The sequence below is a fragment of the Hippocampus zosterae genome, chromosome 9 (genome assembly GCF_025434085.1).
Source record: "Hippocampus zosterae strain Florida chromosome 9, ASM2543408v3, whole genome shotgun sequence".
NCBI classification, from domain to species: domain Eukaryota; kingdom Metazoa; phylum Chordata; class Actinopteri; order Syngnathiformes; family Syngnathidae; genus Hippocampus; species Hippocampus zosterae.
The window spans coordinates 11,776,086-11,798,924 of NC_067459.1; the positions used below are offsets into that span (position 1 = coordinate 11,776,086).

Below are 22,839 nucleotides of genomic sequence, written 5' to 3' on the forward strand. Positions count from 1 at the left end.
TGTTGCTTCAGTTCATCTGATGATCCTTCCTCCTACTCTTCCTCCCCCTCGTCTTCCTCCGCCTCAAACTTCAACCCGCTATACTCATACTACTTCGAACCCCCACAGATGTTTCCAATGGAGTGCCCTCCTCCGTGATGGCACCGGGCAGAGCCGTGACAAACGACCGGTGCTGACGGCGTACTTCCTCAAGACGGGACGCCGAGAGAAGAAGCCCAGCCCGACCGAGATGTCTGCCGCGGAAAGTTTTCTTCGGATGGAAGATGTTTTTCAAACATAGCGCGTATCTTTCTCATCTTACTGAGTGAGTGGGACTCAACGAAAACACGCCGAACAATACATTTTGAAAAGAGTGTTTATATAATGGTTTAATGGAGAAGCATGTGGATGATAGTCTGATTAAAATGTAGATGTTTATTCGTGATCTTAGTTGAGGTGAGGTACTTTTGGCAGTCTGCTGACATCACGATTTATCTAACACTTCGGTTTCAAAGTTTTCTCATATTTTGCGCATTTCGATTTTGCGTATTGCTTTCTCACATTGACATAACAATATTAACGACACAATAAATAATGCCTTTAAATAGCTAGAACTTGAAAATGTTGTTTAAGCGTGATGCATCAGCAATTTTTCTCAACCATTATCCTGCCAAAGCACTTGTTTTATCCTCGAACTTTTTCTGCCAAGTACCACCATCATATATACAGTAAAAATATCTCTCTCTCTCTCTCTCTCTCTCTCTGAGAGAGAGAGATATTTTTTACTGTAGATAAGTATTTTTTACTTTTTACTGAGAGATATTTTTTACTGTATATATGATGGTGGTACTTGGCAGAAAAAGTTCTAGGATAAAAATAGAGAGAGAGAGAGAGAGAGAGAGAGAGAGAGAGAGAGACCTAAGGATAAAAAGTACAGTATCTCTAATATTAGTGTAAAGCACTGTAACATTATGCACGGTATACACATTTAAACTGCATTTAATTAAAGGAAAATTAAAAGGAAAAACTACTTAAATAATAATTTCAGTGAAATCCACTCCATATAAAAGTTAGATTTAAATTGTGTCTTTTAATAATAGTCAAAGATGAAATGCAAATGTACTAAAGAGTCAAATATAACTGAATTGTTCAGTGATTAGAGGGAGGCGACGTACCAATAGTGATACTGTACTTGAATTTGAAATCTGACTGGTTCAAAAAACAGTCCCATAGCTAATATAATTGAAGTGACATCGCCCTACACAAATAATTCTGAAGTCCCTGGCAACATGGTAACATACAAAGGCTGAGAATCTGACATTCATGAATACGTCCTGGAACAAGCCACGCACAATTGTTACAAAATAGTTGGGAAGATCCATCCAATCCATCCATCCATTATCTGAACCGCTTTAGCCTCACTGGGGTCATGGGCATGCTGGAGTCTATCCCAGTTAATTTCGAGAAACAACCATTCATACTCACAATCATACCTGCAGACAATTTTAGAGTGATTGATTAACATACCAAGAATGTTTTTGCGGTTTCCTCCGGAGTACTTGGAGAAAACCCATGCAGGCACGGGGAGAACGAGCAAACTCCACACAGGAATTTCCCGGCCTGGAATCGAACTCAATAACTTCTGCACTGTGAAGCTCACACGCTAACCAGTCTTCATCGTGCCGCCGCTGTTGAGAATAAAATCATACAATTTAATGGAACAAATAAAATTTTGGTTGTAAATGTAGGTCATTGCTTCTGGGCCAATTCCAAAGAAATCACTGAGCACAATATTATCAGAACTGCTCAAGTTAGAGTGATTTCTATTGTTTTGTTTACCGTATTTTGCGACACAAGAAGAGCACATATTCATTTGTCCAAGTTAGCAGCTTTGTGAAGACAGTTTCTGTGCAGAGTAACTTAATATTTCAGTGTTTTTAAGTGTGTCTTTACTGTATCTTAGTGACCATGGAGGTGTAGAGGTCGTGAGTGACACAATGTCCATGGGGGAGTTCATCGAGCTGCGTGACCTAACGCCTGGCGGAGAGCAGGTCCAGCTGACTAGCGCATGCTCGCCTCGCTCCCCGCCACGTTTGGAAAGAGCCAACGCCCTGAGGATCAGCCCGGGGAAGGTGCCAGATCTGCTGAGCAGGGCGGGCATCATCCGCGTCCTGAGCAGTTGCGACCTGGACCAGAGCCTGGCAGAGGAGACCGGGGAGGGCCACGACTTCCAGCCCTGCAGCCATGCTCAGCCCACGTGGTGCGACCTGTGTGGGGACTTCATCTGGGGCCTCTACAAACAGAGCTTGCGTTGTGCCAGTGAGTTCACCGATGCGTGTCTGTGTGGAGAGAAGATTCATGGAAATTAAATAAAATGACAATTGGAAGTTGACCAGCTTAATTCCGCCCTTTTGGCAGACGTTTATACATGTCAGACTCCCTTACATTGTCTGTATGTTTCTCTTGTTCAAGACTTTATCTTCAAGATGAAACAAAGTCTTGAACTTCCTGTTCTTCAGCAGAAGCCCACACAAAGATAACCTGGTGGTTTTATACAGAAAGTGTAACCACGTGCCTATACAGTAGTTATGAAACACGAATGCGTCACATGTCTGATGATAATAATAACAGCAAACCATCATCTTATTTTGGTTATTTTAACCAAAATTACTAAAGTACTCAGTGTCACATGATCTTAAAAGCTTTTCATTTAATAGTGTGGTTTGAGATGAAACATTTCATGCCTCGATTATCATGACCAATATTTCCACAATGATCAGTATTATCACTATATTATTCAAAGAAAACAAAAACAGGATACATGCGCATAAAGCACAGCAACAAAAATCTGATTGTGTCGGATCGTGTTCTTTTTTACTTTGTAAATTGCAAATAGCAATAACCAAAATATTTGTTCATACAAGCATTCTCGTGTGAAACTGGAAAGTATTTCATCCCTGATTGTAGTTATATTTTCTAATGTTGCACTGGTCTCCAAATTATTCATAATAACTCTCGACAGCTCTACTCCACTGCAATGTCTATAGTGGCCACTAGTGGAATTTTTGGAACATGACAGAGCAATGCAATGAATTGTGTGTACAGTATACATAATTCTACTTGTGTGTCTGAAACATTCCCTTCCTCCAGATTGCAAGTTCACATGCCACTACCGCTGTCGTCCACTGATCCGCTTAGACTGCAGCTGGGATCGAGGTTCTTCCACTGACTACACGTTGGTTGTGGAGCACACAATCGAAACAGATACCAATGTGGTAAGGAACCTTGAATCACAAAGCATGGATTTTCCACTTGTCTAAAATAGTAGTTGTCACATTCATTCATGACCTCCATCAAACAGGGTATGTAATTGTTGCTGACACACATGGACAAAATTGTTGATAACCCCTCTGCTAAGAAAAGAAAAACTTGCATTGGTCACAGAAATAATTTGAATCTGACAAAAGTAATAATATTTTCAAAAAATATATATAAATAATAAAAATAAAAATAAGAAGAAAATCAAACAATGAAAATCAGTCTAGATATCAAATTGCTTTTGAATTGTGGTTAAATAAACAAACTCATTAAACACACATGGAGAAAAATAATGGTAACTCTAGAAAAGATATTGATAATCATTTGACTTAAGATAATGTTTTCGAGTTAGCACCACAGTTGTCTTCAAACGTGTAATCAGTCAGTTGTTTGGTTTAAACTTTAAAGTGTTACAATTAGTCACTGTGCCGTTTGGAGACATTGTGTATACCACACTAAACAGGTAGTAGAGCGGGCATGTCCAGCTCCGTTCCTGGAGGGCCACTGCCCTGCCTGTTTTCCATTTCTCTGGGCTGCAACACAACTGATTCAGATGATCAGCTCATCAGCCAGCTCTGAAGTAGCGTTAGAACGTTCCTGATTATTTGAATCAGGTGTGTTGCTCCTGGTAAAGCTGGAAAACGGGCAGGACAGCGGCCCTTGAGGACCGACTTTGGACACCCTTGTTAGAGGAAGCAAAGGAAAGAGCTGTCTTGGAGGATTCATCCTATTCACAACGAAGTGCATTCACAGAGGGAGCCACAACTGAATGAAAGTCATTGACATAGATACGTTCCCTCATAACTTGAAAGTGGAATCACCAGTTCAAGCAATGTCGCATCTGTAGCGAGTATGTATAATCACAGGTAGTTTATTTATTATATTGTTTTAGCATCACTTGACACACCCTCACCCTCATTCCATACCTTGAAAACAGGTTCATCATTCTCTGGTGTGGGGTGAAGTTCCTGTTTGTTTGGATTTTCAGTTTAAATGTCCAAAATAACATCCAAACATGAGTTGTCAAGATTACAATTAAATGGGTGGACATTTATGCTCTATTACGACCCACCATGGTAATAATGATTATACAGATGGAAAATCAAATATTACAAAGGATTACGTTATTAGGAAGATGCCAAAAGGAAAAAGTAATTATACCATATATATACCATATTTTTTAGAGTTAAAAAAAAAAATCTATGTGAGGAAAAATGGTAGCAGGTGTTTGCTGACTCCCATTAACATGAATTTGAATGTGACTGATCAATTTTGGACAGCGCCAAAAGTAAAGTACAGGTACTTACAAGTGGGTGTGCACACTTATGCAACCACATTACCTCATTTGCCTACCTCGAATACCATCATCCAAAATGTTTTTAATTGAGTTGTACAGGTTATAGGTACAATACTGTTGGAAAAAGTTTGAAAATGATTTGTTCCTTTCTCACTTTTTCACATCCTAAAAACCTGCCCTTTGAACAGGAGTTTTTATCTCCACTGAAAGTAAAACTTAACTTCCTTGAAGCTATTTCATTAAGATCCTACATAAAACTAAAAAGAATATAACCTAATTTGGTGAGATTTGAACAATATTATTAACATGAACAGATTTGTTCATATTTTATATTTAAATGATCAGTGTCGCTATATTGGTTCAGTGGGAGAATCATTTTACTTTACTTTACTTTACTTTCACAGAGTCATTGCTGTAAAAACAAGTCAAACAAAAACACCACAACAGAGAGAGCAATACATCTTCTATATCAGTGGTCACCAACATGGTGCCCGCGGGCACCAGGTAGCCCGTGAAGACCACTTGAGTAGCCCGCCAGTGCCTGGACATTGTGATTTGCTAGTAGAAATTATGATTTAAAAATGCAAACATTGGCAGTACTGTGAGACATTTCGAAACACGATCAAAGTCTGACAATTTAAATCATCAAGTATTAAAAATAACACATCCTCATATTATTGAAGGTATTTTGGACAAATATGTTATTTCAGACGTGTATCAATTTGGTAGCCCTTCACACAATCGGTACACATGAAGTTGCTCTCACCCTCAAAAATGTTGGTGACACCTGTTCTATATATATATTGCGCGTCGTCCCGCACGCGGTCTGTCCTTCCGTCTGTCCCTTTTCAAAACGTACCTACTTCACCGCGCCGCTGCGCGCCGCTCAGGCAGTGGCTCACTACGATCGCGCAGGCATCTTAGCGAAAAAATGTTGTCTACCCACAAGCATTGCAATGAAATTGTTAGTTATTTAGTAGAGCTAAACATCTCTTTATTTTCGCGATAAGCAATGAAGATGAACAAAATGTTGAACCAAGCAACAACACTTTTGTGGGCCGAAGGCCCACCTTACCAGCCTTCCGCAGGAACTAGCTGATGAGCCGCCCAAAGGGCGGCGAACCAGCTAGTAATTTAATAAGAGTAAAAAAATACTGTGATGGTAAAAATAATTTCACACGAAAACAATCTGACAAAAAAAATAGGCACACATACTTGGACTAGATTTATCTATTTTTGTAGTACTGGATTGTTAAACTGTGCAGCACTTTGGTCAACAGATTAGGACATCTGTCTCCCGGTACTGAGGTCATGGTTTTGCTTCCGGGTCCTGGCCTTCATGTTTGCATGTTTTACCTGTGCCTGTGTGTGGTTTTCTTCATACTCCGGCTTCCTCCCACATTCTATAAACATGTGTGGCAGGTTAATGGAATGCTCCATATTGTCCCTAGGTGTGATTGGGAGTGTCAGTGCTTGTTGTCTATGTGCGCCCTGTGATTGGCTGGCTACCAGTTCAGGGTGTACCCTGCCTGCTGCCCAAAGACGGCTTGAATCTGGTGCAGCATGCGCTCGATGCTTGTGAGGGGAAGCGGCTGGATGTTTATTTTTGAACCTATTTTTATACGCAACCAGTGATTTCCACCTTTTTAATTCTCTTTAAATGTTCCATGAATGGACACCTTTAAAAATGACACACATTTGCTTTGTCTGTTCTTGTCATTGATTTTTACAAGACACTTGCGCCCCTGAATCAACTCTATGATTTCGAACAGCTTCCAGGTACTGTGGTAAAGTCGGTTATTCTCTGTTTTGTCTATCATTTATGGTGTTTTGAATTGGGAGTTGTGAGTATTTAATTTGATAAATATCTGATTTGTTGAGTTTTGTCTTACCCCATGTCTCCACTTGATATATCAGTTATGAGAGTAATAATGAACAACATAATGTATAAAATGATTCCCGATTAAGAGGTCCTTGGTTTAATCAAGAATACTGATGGTTTTAAGATATTTTCTTTTGAGATTTTCTATCTGTGGTTTCCAGGATAATTTTGCATCAATTACAATGCCAAGAAATGTTAGTTCATTACTACCTAAATTATGTTGAAAGCCCCCCAATCCACCGCCCACCCACCACTTACATTATTAATTAGTTGGACTGTGTGCGGAAATCATATGACATACATCGGCTAAGTGACGGTTGATTTGACGCTATTTCCGTTGGCTTCGACATGTGACCACTTTAACGGTGAGCACGAGACTGCGCGGCTTTTCAATGCGCATGCGCAGAGTACCCTTCAGTTACCTTTTTTTTGCTCTCTCGGTCACTAGTCCAATCAGGAAGCCTGTCAGAATCAGACGTTGCTTCCGGGTGTCACGCGTCCTATCAGAAAACGCTGCGTTGGATTTGTGTATTTTCTAAAGCCAACGGTCTAACGGGCGGGGCCACGGGCCGGGCGGGGTCTCCACCCAAGTGCATCCTGTTTCACACAGTTACACTTTTGTCGAGCGGAAACGAGGCCGGGTGAAGACGTCTGCGAGAGAGATTAGTTGACGTTTATTCATTGATCATAGCTATCGATCAAGTTGTTTGAGGTAGTTCGTCACCTGTGTTTTACATCGGCTCGCCATAAAAGTTAAGACAGCCTCCAAGAAGCTCTTAATTTGATCGCTTAGTTGGAACGTATTATAAGTAGCTTAGGGATTTTCAGGCCCTCATCACCATGTCCACGGCCAGTAGCGCAGACAAGTCGCCCTCCTTCGAGAAAACGTGGGGCAGCTCCACCAGTAGCGGATACTGCAGCGACGAAGCGGCAGACTCCGACGCAGAGTTTGAGCAGTATTTCACTGCCCGCACGTCCTTCTTCCCCAAGGGCCGCAAAGCGAACTCTGACGTCAAGAAGGTGAGAGACAAAACAAACAAAAACTCGAAAAAAAAATAACGAACAAAATCGATGGCAACGTGGAAGTTGTTCTTCGCTTCCGCCTTTTAGACCGGAGTACTCAAAATTCCCAGTTGTCCTTGAATGCATTTTCAACGGGCAGTCAACTGCGCGTGTGACCTTTTTTGGTGGTGTTCCAGTTCAAAACCGAATTTATTGGAATCTACATTCCTTGTTTTTGTAGATCTTACAGCTGTCTGTTTACTGTCGTACGCCAATCAGAGTTTTCCATTTTGTAAAACGAGACTTTTTCACCTAAGACGTTTGAGTTCCAAACGCTGTCATTTGACCGCCTGTAGTGTTGTTTTACCCGAAAACCATGTTTACATTATTGTGGTTCTAATTTGTTTAATAACTTGGTGTGGTGGTTAGGATTTGGCATTTTTGGATGGTGTTTTATTTATAAAGCAAGACTAGTAGCAATTTATTGTTAAAAGAAGGTTGTTTTTTCTCAAGTAAAATATTTGTGTGATGTTTGGGATTTTACCTTATGAGACCACAACAACTCAAGAAACTAGAATGACAGCAGAGGAGAATTCTTAAGCCTTCCAGTTGTCTCTGCCTTTTCAATGGGCTGTTACTTCGACCAGTTTCCTTGCTTTCATTTAGAAATGGTGTAATTTGGTATTTGTTTGTGTTTTTTTGTTGTTTGTTTGTTGCTGTTCTAAAGTGCTCTATAAATACTCTTGACTTGATTTGTGTATGGTCCTTGACCTAAAAACCACTGGGCCCATGCAGTGAGAACTTAGCTTCCAGCCATTAATAGGTTCGCACTTATTCTGCTGAGTGGTTGCCACTGATTTAAATGGTTTTGATGCAGTGTATATCCTTAGTTTGGGAAAACCATCATGAGTTGAAGCAGACATGGGTGTCACCATTGGGAATTTCGCCATTGTGAGACGATTAAAGATTTTCTGATACTGATTACAGTGGCCCTCTCTTGCGCTGACTGTCATGTCTTTATTGCTTTTGATGTACTGATCCGTGTCAGCCACAAAGTTTAAAGTGGGTGCAGATTGAGTAAAGAGTTCGGGAAGATGACATAAATGTAGTAGGTCTGCCTTTGGACAGTATTAAAGGTTTTTGAACTTAGATTGGCGTGGACAGATGGCGCTGTATTCCATCATAATCAATGACTGCGTAATAAATGAGCATTTTTTTATTTATTGCCTTAGCCCGTTCCATGACAGTGCTCACTATAGAGGAAAGCTATTCAAAAGTTGCTCTCTCGTACATGAATGAATTCCCCCACCCCCTGACTGGTGGAGGTTATCATAATTCATGCATGAAAGGTGTAGTGTGATTTGGATTTGGTTGTGTTGGTGATGTTTAGTGTTGGTAGTAAGGTAATGTATTAATACCAACTTGTTTTTTGGTTACTCAAGCGTATTGAGTTAGTTCTCCTTTCCTGTAGTGATTGTGACAGTCCGGATAGGATGCTAAGCAAGTGAAGCAGACAGACGTTGTTCAAAGTACCCTTTTGAAATACAACCAGCCCATAGCTTGCACCAGAAGGGTGTGTTTAGTGACGCACAAGCTCCTCTCATATTTCCATGGATATACGCCCATCATTTTTTACACTCATTCTTGCATCATAGATGATTCATGGGATGTTGTGGTATTTTGTGTTGTAGTAGTCCACACCAACCCACGCATTATTTGCTCGTCGGTTTGGTTTTACTCCCAGCAGCGTTATCGGAAAACTGCACCTGGGACTCTGACAGATTATTTTTTTGGATAAGATAAGATATCCTTTATTTGTCGCAATGGGGAAATTTACCGTCAGAGTTCAGAAAGGAAACCACTAGGTAGGGAGAGGGAAAAAATACAGCGTAATTTTAACACATCTTTCTTCAATCGGCCAGGAGTAGTGATACAATTGCTTTTTTAGACTTCTTACCCATTGAATTCTTGTAAACCCCCAGTCTAGACCTCATATTTAGAATACATTTTCTAAACTTAAAGAAATAAAGGCGCTTGGCCACATTCTTAATCAGAGAATTGTTGGGATTTTCACGACCGTAGTGGCTTGAGTGGAAATAAAATGTGCTGTTTCGTTGTTTTCCGATGCAGGAAATGCCATTTGGCCTGTGCAAACAGGAAAAAGCCTATTTCATGCTCACGAAACTGCCAGCGCTGTAATGAGTGAAACGTGACTGGCTGAGGAGTTAGCTGACCGCACAGGATGTCTGCTGTACAAGGGAGGGCATTGTATCTCCCACCGGCGCGGGGGCTATTTTTACAGGAACACTCGCTGAAGGAATGCGCTGTCGAGTTTTTTTTGCTCACAGTCATGCAAACAGCTGCAAGTTGTACTGGCGCTCTCCACAGCTTCCCACCGCCACCCTTCCCTCATCCTCCCATTAGCCCTCCCACAGCTGCGAGGCGCAGGCGCAGAACAAGATTGGATGGCGTCACTTTTGCCTGCGTTGGCAGGATGTGAGTCTGATGCAACCAGTGCATGCCAGATCCAACAAACAAGTCTTTTCAAGCCTTGATATTACAAAGACAACGTTACAATGTCTTGCAGCAAACACTTCATCTCTTGGAGCCATAATTTTGAAGTCATGTCATTTAATCAGAAATTGTGTTTACTATTTTGACCACATGTAAAATAAAAAGCTAATAATAAAGTGATTATGAGAATGAAGTCAACATATTGTGAGAGAATTTATAATGTCATAAGCATAATTCTGTATTATGAGAAGATTAAATCATAATAAAAAGCAATTGAACAAATAGAGTATTTTCATTACAATTGAGACTGGGCTAAGTGCAACAGATCTATGATACTATTTCCTGATTATGTTTGGAAATGGAACACTTGAAGTCTTGTGGGTGTCAACCCTTTTTTCCCCTTCTCTGTCCCTTCAGGATGAACCAACCGAATGTGGAAAGCAGGTGTTGACAACTGCCGATACTCAGAAGAAGGTCAAGGAGTACAATACTCAAATCAATAGCAATCTGTTCATGAACATGGTGAGTGTTACGTTTGCAAGACATAAAAAGTCTACACACGCCTGTTAAGTCAAAGTCCATCAAGCCATCCATCCATTTTCTACCGCTTATCTGGGGCCCGGTTGTGGGAGTAACAGCTTTAGCGGGGAAGCCTGGACTTCCCTCTCCCCAGGCACTTCCTCCAACTCTTACCGGCGGATCCCGAGGCGTTCCCAGGCCAGCCGGGAGACATAATCTCTCCTTGGTGTCCTGGGTCGCCCTCTGGGCCTCCTGCTGGTGGGACATGTCTGGAACATCTCACCAGGGAGGCATCCTAATCCGATGCCTGAGTCACCTCATCTGGCTCCTCTCGATGTGGAGGAGAAGTGGCTTGACTCTGAGCCCCTACAGGGTGACCGAGCTTCTCACTTTATCTCTAAGGCAGAGCCGCTCTCCGGCCGCTTGTATCCGGGATCTCATTTTTTCGGTCAGTGACCATAGCTCCTGACCATAAATGAGGGTAGAAATGTAGATCGACCGGTAAATCGACAGCGTGGCCTTTTAAGACAGTTCCTTCTTTACCACGACAGACCAATACAAAGTCCGCATCACAGCACATACTGCGCCGATCTGCCTTTCATTCTCTCGCTCCATCCTGCCCCCTCCTGTGAACAAGACCCCAAGGTACTCCACTTGGGGTAAAATCTCATCCCCGACGACCAGGAGATACTTCTGAAACGTTGCTTTCCGAATGGATTTCTGACTGGCTTTGTACACCACCATAGGGAGCTCCGCTATTGTTGCCTTGATGTGACGTCACACTTTTGGGTTTTTCGCTCGTCAGGATCTCACTTCGGGGAAAACATTACTTTGTAAAATAGAAATGGTTTTTTCTATGCTTTATTTAATGTATATTGTTTAATTACTTGTGACGTTTGGGGTTTTCTAAAATAACTTCACTCTTGACCTTTTAAGCGTCTCAAACCAATGGGGGAGATAATGTGGTTGCACATGTATGCGTATGCCCTTGTAACGTGGGCTGTGTTCAAAATTAACCAATCACAGTCAAGTGAATGTTAAACAGTCGTCAGTTAACACGCATCTACCATTAAAAGTGATACTACCATTAAAAGTGATATTCCTTTCTAGAAGAAGCTCAAAGAACGGGTGTATGTAGACTTGCTTCTACATTTACTGATATGTATTAGTGTTAAGATTGTACCACAGTTGTAATGATTTGTTCCTGTGCACAGAACAAGGATGGTTCCTATACCGGCTTCATCAAAGTTCAGTTCAAGCTGGCACGGCCCGTGTCGGTCATCCACCCGAAGAAAGCAGGATGCGGAGGTGCGCAAAACGCCGGCTCCAGGAAGGGCGGCGGTGTGAAGCGGCGAACCTCTTTTTACCTGCCCAAAGACGCGTCCAAGCACCTGCACATCAGCTCCCGCACGTCAGCTCGCGAAGTCATTGAGGCCCTGTTGAAAAAGTTCACCGTGGTCGACAACGCTGGCAAGTTCGCTTTGTTTGAGCGCAGCGAGCGCCACGACCAAGGTATTGCACATATTCACACAAATCATTTAACCTTCAATCTCACTTTAGTTCTTTAAATTGTTTTTAAACTGAGCTTGTGTTTGTTTGCAGTTTACATTCGCAAGCTGTCAGACAATGAGCGCCCCCTACCTCTGCGACTGTGTGCTGGACCCAATGAGAAAGTGCTCAGCTTTGTTTTGAAGGAGAATGAGACCGGAGAAGTCAATGTAAGTGTTTCATTGCTCATTAAATTGGTTGGCATTAACTTGTAGTGCTGCCAAATGCACAGTCTTGATGGGAGTGGTTTGATACACCTTATGACCAATCGTTGCGTAAGCCACACTACACGGACTACGACGCAACAGCACTCAGAATCGGCGATGAGACTTGACATTACATTATTTTTCTGCAACATGTCTGTCAGCTCAAAACAGGGCGACAATCATGCAGTCTGACTTCGGCATCAGGCAGTACAGTGGAGTAGGCATATTTGTCTCACAGTTGCACGGTTCTAGTTTCATTTAGTTTAATCTCAACTCTGGTTCAAGGTTTCCCCATGTTTTAGTGTTTGTTTGTTTATTTTTGGCCGGCTACTCCGGCTTCCTCCCACATTCTTAAAATTTTCCTGTTGGTTTAATCAAGGAGTGGTAATTGCTGCGAAACATTTGAAAACGACTTTGCTACAGCTAACCTAGTGTTCCTTCTGTTTGCAGTGGGATGCTTTCACCACACCGGAACTGAAGAATTTCCTGCTCATCCTCCAGCGCGAGGAAGAGGACCACATCAAGCAGATCGTGGAGCGCTACAAAGTAGCTCGAGCCAAGATGCAGGAGGCTTTATGCGGCTCCACGCCGGGATGAGCATACCTTTACCCCTGCTGACGGGGAGACCTGGAACGTAGCACACCTCCGGCTGGACCGTGGCCTTCAAAACCACCAGTCGCCAATGCACGTGACGCTCCCGTTAACAAACGAAAACTAAAAACACCTTTTCGGTGAACGAGAGTGTGAAAGAGGCGCGAGACGATGAGAGCGTGCGCGAGAGAACGCTGACGCGAATGTGCGTGTGAAAGAATGCGAGAAGCAGCGCCTGACACCTTGAGAGTCTGAGAAGCAGCGCCTGACACCTGGAGAGTCTGATGTGCCTGAGAGAATGAGTTGAGACCAATGAGGACTGACAGACAACCCGACGGATGTAGTCAGTCTACTTCCTGATGACCCTACAGTACACAGATTTTAATTATTTAATTTAATTACATGTTTTTTTTTTTGGCCACATCACTTGTGCCACAGTGAACCAGTCTTGGACATAAACACACATTCCAATTTTAAAACAAAATTAGTAACATCAGTTATTGCCGCATACACACAATCAAAAAGCTGAATGTTAAATTCTTAAGTACCAATAGGTGTTCTTTGGAAGTAGCCGTGCCAGTCTTGTCATGTCCTCTATACCCTTCAAGGGTGCAACTCAATTTTTTTTTCCACTGTCAATTTGTGAGCGAGGCGGTTGTGTGGACATTGTTGTGCGATGTTAAATGTGTCAGCACCAGTGTCAAAATCACTTGGATCGACTGTGATTGTGAATGAATTTCACTTAAAGCTGATCTGTATTTCATGTTGTTGACTACCCCTCCCCTCGTCTTTTAATGTACAATGTCTTTTAATGATGGAAGCTCACTGAGATGTTCTTTATTTCATATTTGTTAACTCCCCTCCCCAAGCTGTTCTTTATTTCTTGTTGTTGACTTTTTCCGTGTTTAATCTCTTCACTCTGATTATTTGTTGAATGCACAAAGTCACTTGTTGGCCAATACTGTTCATTTCATCCAGAATAATGCAACTGTCCTGCAGATGATTACTAGATTTCTCCCATCTCTTTTCTAGTCCTCTCATGAGTCATCAATTACTGACACAGCGGGCAAGATAAGCCATTTAATTGCGGATATGTGAGCTATACACATTTCTGATGCACCTGAGCTAGGTCCTATCCCTCCTGGCTGATGAGCAAAGCGCAGCACTCCCTGCAGTTGACTGGTGAACTGTCCATGTTATACCCCTTTTCTTTCACCAAATATGTCACCTGGAGAAACCAGTCCTGCGTCTCTTGCCAAAAGGTCGGCTGGCATAGGGTCAAGCTCACTGAGCAACCAAGTGAGGATTGGTGCGATAGAATAGATGGCTGTGTTAAATGGAAATGACAAAATTACATATATATTTTATATGAAGTATATTTTAATTAGAGAACAATAGCAGGGCTGTTGTCTACACCGGGTGACTAAGTGGACATCCAAGTGGCTTCATCACATCCTTTCAAATGTGACATATGTGCACTACTTAAAATAAAGTATCTATCAGAATGTGTTTGTTTTTTAATTTAAAAGGCCTTGAAATCTCATGTCTAAATGCTAAGGGGAAGTACATGAGTGAGCCATTAGGGGTGTGTTCACATAATCCCATCAATGCAACCACCATAGCAACGAATGCTTACCATCATGGAGATTAAAAGGTGTCAAAGAAGGTAGGTTGTGAAACGGAAACACCGTTCGACATCACGGTTTGTACAGTACTGTGCTTCCAAGGGTTGTAGAGAGAGGTTTTAAACGACACCTGCCTTGTACGCTTTAGCTTCCATTGCCCAGCTGCATCAAAGGAGGCTAAAGAGCTAGCATAGTTCACCGAGCAGCAGCTTCGGTTAACCACCTTGCTAACTGGCTAAAATTTACAGTTAAAAGCATTGTGTCCACATTATAAGGTACGTTAAAATTACGAAAGGCTTGGGGTGGTTGTTAAACCCCTGATAGTGGCTATTAATAATTACTACGTCCGATCTGCCTTTTATGCTCCAGCTGGTTAGCACCCCTCATCATAAAGCTAACCTATGGTTTAACAAGATGGGACGTTCAAAGTGACGAGTATTTATTGCCCACTTTGAAATATTTGCCTTCTGGTGAGAGTTGTGTTGTTAAATGTGCACTAGTGTCCACTTAGTAGGCATTTCTCTGAATTCAACACAAGAGCTACCGCATACCGGTCAACTCATACGGTTTAGCCATACGGATTTTGTGGTGAATCTTACGTATATGGCCGTATCGCACAAATCATACGGATTCTGAAAATTTCTGTTTTTTTACCAACTTCAAATCATTTGAAGTTGGTGGAAAAAAGTAACGCAGGAATACAACTCTGAACACCGTAATGCCACTAAGTAGAATGATGATTAGACATTAACCACACATTGTATTATGGAGAGCTACAATAAATATCATTGAACATTTCGTGGGTTTTTTTCTGCCGTTATTTTGACATAAAAAGCTTTGGTATGTTTATAAGGATTTTTTGCTCTTTATAAGGATTTTTTTTTGGTAGTTTATACAGGTTGGCGCTCCGAAAAGTTGACTGTACGCATATTACAGTACAGTACATCAAATTAAACTACTACAGCAGAAATGCTTTAAAAATGAATTTATCAAGGTAAGTTTATTTCTATAGCACAATTAGCACACAAGTCAAATGATAAATGCTTTACAATGGCAAAGGAACCCAGACGATATTTAGATGTTTAAAAAGTAAATTCAAAAGATAAATTGTATGGAGACATAAATACTAGAAATAAAACAGTTGAAGCAAAGTGATTTCAAAATCAAGAAATAGATTGAGCATGTAAGGGTAGCTTACAATAGACAACAAGGTTTTCAGGCCTCATTTAAAAAGGCTGACAGTTTGAGCAGACCTCAGGTATTCGGCAAGTCTGTTCCGAAGGTGAGGAGCATAGTTGCTGATTGCTGCTTTGCTATTTTTGGTTCATATTCTGGGAACACACAATAAACCTGTCCCGGATTACTTGTGGGCTCTGAATGCTTCATATGGAGCTAATAAGTCTAGGATGTATTTTGATCCAAGACCATTTAATGCTTTGACGACCAGAAGCAATATTTTAAACTCTCTACTTTCATTAACAGCAAGCCAGTGATTTAATTTGAGGACCAGTGTAATATAGTCCAACCTTATGGGATTCGTCAGGACACTGGCGATCAGTATTATATATGGACGGACCACTTACTCGAGTTCTTCCAAGGGAATTCCAAGGCATTCCCAGGCCAGTCTACAGACAGACTCTCCGGCCCGTCCTGGGTCCACCTCCTCCCGATAGGATATTCCCAAAACCTCTGACCTGGGAAGCGTCCAGGAAGCATCCTTAGAAGATGCCCAAGCCACCTCATCTTGCTCTTCTGGGCACTTCCCAGATGACCGATCTTCTCACCCGATACCAAGGCAGAGCACAAACACCCTGCAGAGGAAACTTTTTTGCGTTGTATCGAGGTTCTTTCCTTTACGGCTCATCGCTCATGATCAGAGGTGAGTCTGGGAATGTAGCTCGAATGGTAAATTCAGAGCTGAGCCTTTTGGCTCAGGTCCTTTTACACAACGACAGACGGATACAGAGTCTGCATCACTACAGACGCTGCGTTAAGATGCCTGTCAATCTACTGCTCCACGCCCAGCTTACTTGTGAGGAAGAATCCAAGATACTTCAACTCCTCCACTTGGCGGAAGTCTCTCATCCCCAACCTGTAGAAGGGATGCCACGGTTTTACGACTGCGGAACATGATCTCAAATTCGGAGGTGCTGATTTTCATCCCAGCTGCTTCACATTCGGTTATGAACCGCTTCAGTAAGAGTTTGAGATCGCGACTTGATGAAACCACATCATCTGCAAAAAGCAGAGATGCAATACTGGGGCCTGATCAGTCAGAGTCTCTTCTTCTTCTCCTTTCGACTTGTCCCCTTTTAAATGGCCTGATCAGTCAGAGTTTACCCTATTTAATATGGTCACCTGTTTGATTGTGACCACATGAATAACATTTGATTTGTGTCTTGTCTTTACTTACTCAGATCCTGCCTTCATTAAGGAATTGCTAGGCTGGCCCAGGACCAGATAAGTGCTTCACGTGAAGAACTAACAATGCCTTATGCGTGAGGAGAATGGGAGGAAGCGGGTCCAAAGCCAAAGGCGCTTGGCCTTTCTCGGGCAGCGGGGCGGGCGGTGACTCTGTTGAGAATGTCAACGAACAGTCGGTGGCCCGCCTCAAAAGGCCCAGAAACGCAACACCCTTTGTTTTTACTCGGAGGAGGTAAAACCAACACCGATGAATGTTTGTTGTAAATTGATAAATGAAGTCTAACTGGTTTCAGTGGAATCTCCAATGTTATGAATTGATTCAACTTCTTTATGAAGTTTGACATTGCATTTTGTGCAATGTGACTGTTGTGTTTTGCAGCTCACTCTACTACGACGAGGATGGGGACCTTGCCCATGAATTCTACGAAGAGACGGTGGTGACAAAAAACGGTCGAAAAAAATCCAAGTTGAGGAGGATTCAAAAGAATCTGATTCCACAGGTAAGATAAGTGTTGGTAACAGGGGTGGGAAGCTCCTCCCCTCACGAATATTTGAAAACACTGCTCAAAGAGGGCATTGCCTGGACGACCATTGGGCTCGTATGAGGGGTGAAATGGTTGAGCATGGTCTGGCTGTGATTGACAGCAGCAGTGACAAACTATGACCTAAATAATTTCTGTAGTACAACAACCTATGCTCAATAAACAAATCAAATGCTTTACTAATAAATCATTAACCTGAAAATGAATAGAAAGATGTCCGCAAACGCTGCGATTCCAACTCCCAACTCACTATGGAATTGTGTAGAGGGCTCAGCCGTTTATATAAACCACGGCTGAGTGTGTGACTATGTCAACATTCCGAAAGTGGCCTCAGAATTCCCTGCGAGTCAAGTCAGAGGACACAAAGCCAAATGCACATACAGTGCAGTGTTTAGCCAGATTGGCTTCTCACATAAATTTTGTGACCCAAATTCAAAATCTCAACAAGCATGCATTAAAATGTCAAACTAATTATCTGGACATGTAGACAGTGTGAGCAGACACACATTTATGCAGTTTATTACCCCCCCCACCGCCCCCCAAAAAAATTGATTTGGAAGTGTGTAGCCCTTTAATTGAAATGTAGATGATTGATTTTACATGATACCCTGAAATTATTTCCCATTTGTAATGTGAACTGGTGAAATGTTAGTATGATAGCAGCTGGTATTTCTCGGGACTGCCCTATATGGATTTTTTTTTTGCGGCTGATGCTGATTCCGATATTTGGAAGAAAAACTCGATTAACCACCCGAAAAAAAAAAACCCCATCAAATTTTGGGGGGACCTTTAATGCTTACAACAATGAAGATATGGATTAAAGGCATAACGTGACTATTTTACAATATTTTGCCCTTTAGTACTTGGGCAACGAATTTTATTATCTTTGTCTTTGTCTTTGTAATGTGATAATGTGAAATAAAATAAAACTAATTGGCATTTTAAAAAGAGCCAATATCGGCCAATTAAAATGAGATTAGTCGGGTCGCAGGCATTAGTATTTTTAATGATCGATGCTGTTGCTTCTTTTTTAGGGGATTGTGAAGCTGCAGCATCCCTGTATTCACGTGGACTTCCCCATCGTCCTCTGTGAGGTGTGAGAATTGTTTTGTTTTTTTCAAATGAACAACTGGCGCAAATTCTTCCCCTTTAACTAAAAGCGGTCTGACCTGAATGAGTCTGTGTTGTTCAAACATGAACTGCCGGCTGCAGAAAGAAAAACTCCATTGCAAAGTGACATATCAATGTTTTGTTATTCACACACAGATAGTACAGATTTCTGTAACGTGTTGTCTGGATAGATTATACGGTATGTAAGCAGACTTTAAAGGAGACATGGTATGGAAAATTGACTTTTGAATGGCCGGTATACACAACGTTGAAGCGCTGGAGTACTTGTCTAAGCTAAAAGCTAAGACAAGCTTCTGTGTTACCAGAGTGCAATTTGGCTTCTTCATAAAGTCCTGCCTCCAGAAGTGAAAATACAAAATCTCAGTGGACACTTGCTATTTTCATTCACACTTACCTCGTCGCAACTCCCATGCTCCGCCCTGGTCGTCATCATGCCGAAAGTCGTTCTCGGCACTGATCTCACAGTCGAAGGGGGCCGGGGTGAGCAGTGGCTCGTTTGCATTAGACAGGGCCTATCAGTTTTTTTTGAGAAGTTAACAAGACAGAAAAAACCCATAGTATGTCTCCCTTAAAAATAACCCATCACACTATGCTGTATTTCTACCCCGAGGTGTTCTTTGTGCAAAACTACAAAAGGAGTATTTGAGCCACATCGAAAAGAGGGACAAAAAGTAAATTTACGAGGAAAGGACAGTCAAGTCATAACATCATCTTTTTTTCCTTATCAATTTCTTGAACAGTGGTGCCTTGATAGATGAGTGATATGACTTACAAGTTTTTTGTTTTGTTTTTTGCTTTCACTTGTGAGGAAAAATTTGAGACAGAAGTGCTGTATGGTGGCAGTAAACTCAACTAATGTCACAACAAGCAGCCGTTTGTCAGATCGTGAACAATTCTTCCAGGAAGAGAATTTTAACTTTTTAACATTTTTACTTAAAAATCTTACTTTATTTTTTGTACATCTTTGTGATATGACATTCTTGTAATTACCTATCATGTAATGTTATAATATTCCCTCTTTATTTTGGGGGAATAGTTAAACTTACTCATCTTTTTTTGTTGTGGTTGAACACTTGACCTCATAAGTGTAGGACTTCTTCTTTCACCCAAAATTTCTTTTCACCCAAAAATATTTTGTTTCCTTTCTTTTCCCACTTTTTTTATGGCTATCACTGATGAATAAAAATGTTTTTAAAATTGTTCTTCCAATATTAAGCCTCTCACAAAATATGATTTATTACAAATCAAATTTATCTTGAAATACATGGTGTAAAATTAATTTTAATATTTTTTTCCACGTAAACCCTTTTTGTCAGAATATTTTGAGTAGGACTCGACCGATTAATTGGCTGGCCAATTTAATTGGTTGATATTAGCACTTTTAAAATCAGCAAAAAGTGCAGACTTTATTTGTGATGATTGTTTTTTTTATGTATTTATTTATTTATTAAATATATATTTAAATACATGAACTCATTGTAGCATAAAACAACAATAATGACGTTGAACCCCTCCCGCCCCAAAAAAATTAATTGCATATTTCTACTTGTAATATTGCGACTTTTTTCCTTCTTTTCAATGTGGCTCCATAGTCACTTATACAAAATGGAAGCGGAAGTTAGTATCTGCCTTTCGTGAGCCGCACAAAGTGTGTGTGTGTGTGTGTGTGTGTGTGTGTGTGTGTGTGTGTGCGTGTGTGTGTGTGTGTGTGTGTGTGTGTGTGTGCGCGCGTATGTGCGTGCATTTGGTCTGCGTGCAGCTTATCTTTGAATGAACAAATGTGTAAATGTGCAGCTTTGGCGGCTGGGCAGCGAGTGTTGTTTTATCGTAATAAACGTTGCATATAATGTGAGCCTTTTTCAGTCACGTGAGCTCAGACTCGTTAAAACGTTGCACTGTAAATAATTCTGATGCATTAGTTGGAAATACTTGAATAAATAGTTTACTGAGCTGAATTTCTTGAGTCGGATCAGACTTTGTGTGGAATGGATCTTTTTATTTTTTCAAAAGTGTAATTTATTCACCCATTTATAAATTATTCTTTCATCTCCCGGTGCACTGGAATGAAACCAAATCACTGTAGTGTTCTATCTACATTTTGACTGTTCTACCTGAAATATTGCTGCAAAACGTTCATCCAATTATTATTTTTATAGTTCTTGTCCTCACAGCTGAAGCAACCGGTACAGGGTGTACCACACTCGCCAACAATAAACCAGTCCCCCGATGTACACCACTTCGTCTCTCGCAAAAAGCAGTCTTGGACAGGGATGACAACTTAAATGTTGGCGAGGGGCGCACAATGTTTGATCACTGCTACTAGGGGCCACATAAAACTATTTCCTAACCAGATGTGTGACAAAATGCTACTTTAAAAGTGGAAGAAAATATATGCATTTGTGCAAAATATGTGCTCTTAATATATTATATTTTATTTTTCATAAAACGGTACATTTTTCGATGTATGCACTCTAAACTGAGGCTCAGAGGGGATCGAGCCTTTTCTGTTGCTGCAGCACAAAACTGGCAAACGGAAAACCAACAGTAGATGTAAGAATGAATTCTGTGTGTGTGTGTGTGTCCACACAAAAAAATCAACCCACTTAAAATGTTTATATTACTGTATTGGGATACAAATCTACTCCTGCATATCATTCCAAGTTTTCAAAAAACAGATTTTAGGCTCATGTTGTAGTATAGGGAATTGTCACGAAAGTCAACACCTGCATGCTGTATTTGCCATTCGGCAGCCATGGAGTTGGATGATCTCAAATGTTTTGACTTTTTTTTTTCCCCAAGATGTTTTTAAAAAGTATTATTATTATTAAACAAATAAATAATGTGGGTAGATCAATAAGCACCCCCGTTCCAACCTAAATGAGTAAACATGGATGGAAGGATGGATTTTACAAATTTGTAAAAAACATAAAAACATACATTGTAGCATTTCCCTAAACAATTAATTGGACACACTTTTCTCACCACAGACCCAATTTTGTCTTGGATCAAAAAAAGGAAGAAAAGATATATAAAAAAACTTGTCATTGTAATTACATTCATGTCTGAGTTTTGTGTTTTACCTGCAGATGGCAGCAGTAGCAGCAGTCTCTTTTGAACAAACCTCTTGACTGAGCTTGTTTCCTCCTCTCTTAATAACAATCCTCTGCTATTGTGCCTCTTGTGTAATTATAGGGCCTAACTCACGCACTAAGACTACAACCATGACAATTTGTGGCCTGGCTGTCACCGCTTTGGCAGCACACCAAGGCTTAATGGCAATGTAAACATATTCAGAGGCCTATTTCGCGGACAATAAATGGCCCGCTGTTCTTTTCCAGGGCTGCCGTGCTGTCTGTAATTGTGTGGAATGCGGTTGGGTGTATTCCGGTGCCAGAGGTCACTCATTTTCATGTGCTTCCTCTCCGAGCCTCTTTTGATGTCGTGCTGGGAGCCCACTGAGGTTTGGGGAAGATAAACCCCTGTTCTTTTAGGGCCACCCGGTATTACCACATTGAATATATGTGACAGCGTTACGATAGAACAGCTAATGGGGCTGACACATGCTCAGAGACAGGAGCTGAAAAGAACTTGTGTTATCATTATGAAGGATGTAAATTATGTTGTCACATTATGTCCTTTTTCCTGATCAGGCCGTTTTGCCCAGAAACGAGAAGCGTGTATCCAGGATAATGGACTGTTTAAATGCGGACTCTTTCAATTTCAGAGAGCCTTGCTTTTTGGATAATGAATAAGAAATGTCTCCAGTGTCATGAAATGAAAGGCCATTAATGAAGTCACCCAACAAGTTAAAAAGAGAAGAAAAAGTCATGGAATATATTTTTTAACATTCAGGAAATGGGAAAATATTACACAAAATAAAAAAGTCGGTAAATCATAGAAAAATATTTAAATAATGTAATCATATAAAATAAATAAATATTCATCCATCCATTTTCCAAACCGCTTGATCCTCACTAGGGTCGCGGGGGGTACTGGAGCCTATCCCAGCCGTCTTCGGGCAGTAGGCGGGGACACCCTGAATCAGTTGCCAGCCAATCGCAGGGCACACAGAGACGAACAACCATTCACGCCCACACTCACACCTAGGGACAATTTAGAGCGTCCAATCAGCCTGCCGTGCATGTTTTTGGAATGTGGGAGGAAACCGGAGCACCTGCAGAAAACCCATGCAGGCCCGGGGAGAACACGCAAACTTCACACAGGGAGGCCGGAGCTGGAATTGAACCCGGTACCTCTGCAC

General features: G+C 41.3%; 3 protein-coding genes across 5 annotated transcripts in view; 2 read left to right on the forward strand and 1 right to left on the reverse strand.

Moving 5' to 3' along the window:
* The window catches only part of hemk1 (HemK methyltransferase family member 1), a 140,078-nt gene that overhangs the window by 27,922 nt on the left and 89,317 nt on the right, over positions 1-22,839 (reverse strand). The window lies entirely within an intron of this gene.
* Positions 23-14,361, forward strand: LOC127608054 (ras association domain-containing protein 1-like). 2 transcript variants are annotated; one of them, XM_052076916.1, is made up of 7 exons: positions 23-304; positions 1,943-2,298; positions 3,130-3,254; positions 10,410-10,514; positions 11,726-12,023; positions 12,114-12,229; positions 12,716-14,361. In XM_052076916.1, exons 1-7 carry the CDS (start codon positions 264-266, stop codon positions 12,860-12,862), a joined length of 1,188 nt encoding a protein of 395 aa, XP_051932876.1. In that variant the 5' UTR covers positions 23-263; the 3' UTR covers positions 12,863-14,361. The 2 variants fall into 2 exon arrangements, with proteins under 2 accessions (XP_051932876.1, XP_051932877.1); XM_052076917.1 differs by lacking the exons at positions 23-304; positions 1,943-2,298 and adding an exon at positions 6,046-7,496 and having other exon boundaries at positions 3,131-3,254.
* On the forward strand, positions 14,383-22,523 carry LOC127608060 (tumor suppressor candidate 2-like). 2 transcript variants are annotated; one of them, XM_052076926.1, is made up of 5 exons: positions 14,383-14,522; positions 16,899-17,137; positions 17,285-17,405; positions 18,482-18,541; positions 21,917-22,523. In XM_052076926.1, exons 2-5 carry the CDS (start codon positions 16,989-16,991, stop codon positions 22,013-22,015), a joined length of 429 nt encoding a protein of 142 aa, XP_051932886.1. In that variant the 5' UTR covers positions 14,383-14,522; positions 16,899-16,988; the 3' UTR covers positions 22,016-22,523. The 2 variants fall into 2 exon arrangements, with proteins under 2 accessions (XP_051932886.1, XP_051932887.1); XM_052076927.1 differs by lacking the exon at positions 21,917-22,523 and having other exon boundaries at positions 14,385-14,522; positions 18,482-19,084.

Excerpts from the sequence above, each read along its gene's own strand:
- LOC127608060 (XM_052076926.1), top strand. The coding sequence starts at position 16,989 with ATGGGAGGAAGCGGGTCCAAAGCCAAAGGCGCTTGGCCTTTCTCGGGC. Across the intron at positions 17,138-17,284 it reads TTTGTTTTTACTCGGAGGAG|CTCACTCTACTACGACGAGG; the intron begins GTAAAACCAACA and ends TGTGTTTTGCAG. Across the intron at positions 17,406-18,481 it reads AAAAGAATCTGATTCCACAG|GGGATTGTGAAGCTGCAGCA; the intron begins GTAAGATAAGTG and ends CTTCTTTTTTAG.
- LOC127608054 (XM_052076916.1), top strand. The coding sequence starts at position 264 with ATGTTTTTCAAACATAGCGCGTATCTTTCTCATCTTACTGA. Across the intron at positions 10,515-11,725 it reads GCAATCTGTTCATGAACATG|AACAAGGATGGTTCCTATAC; the intron begins GTGAGTGTTACG and ends TCCTGTGCACAG. Across the intron at positions 12,230-12,715 it reads ATGAGACCGGAGAAGTCAAT|TGGGATGCTTTCACCACACC; the intron begins GTAAGTGTTTCA and ends TTCTGTTTGCAG.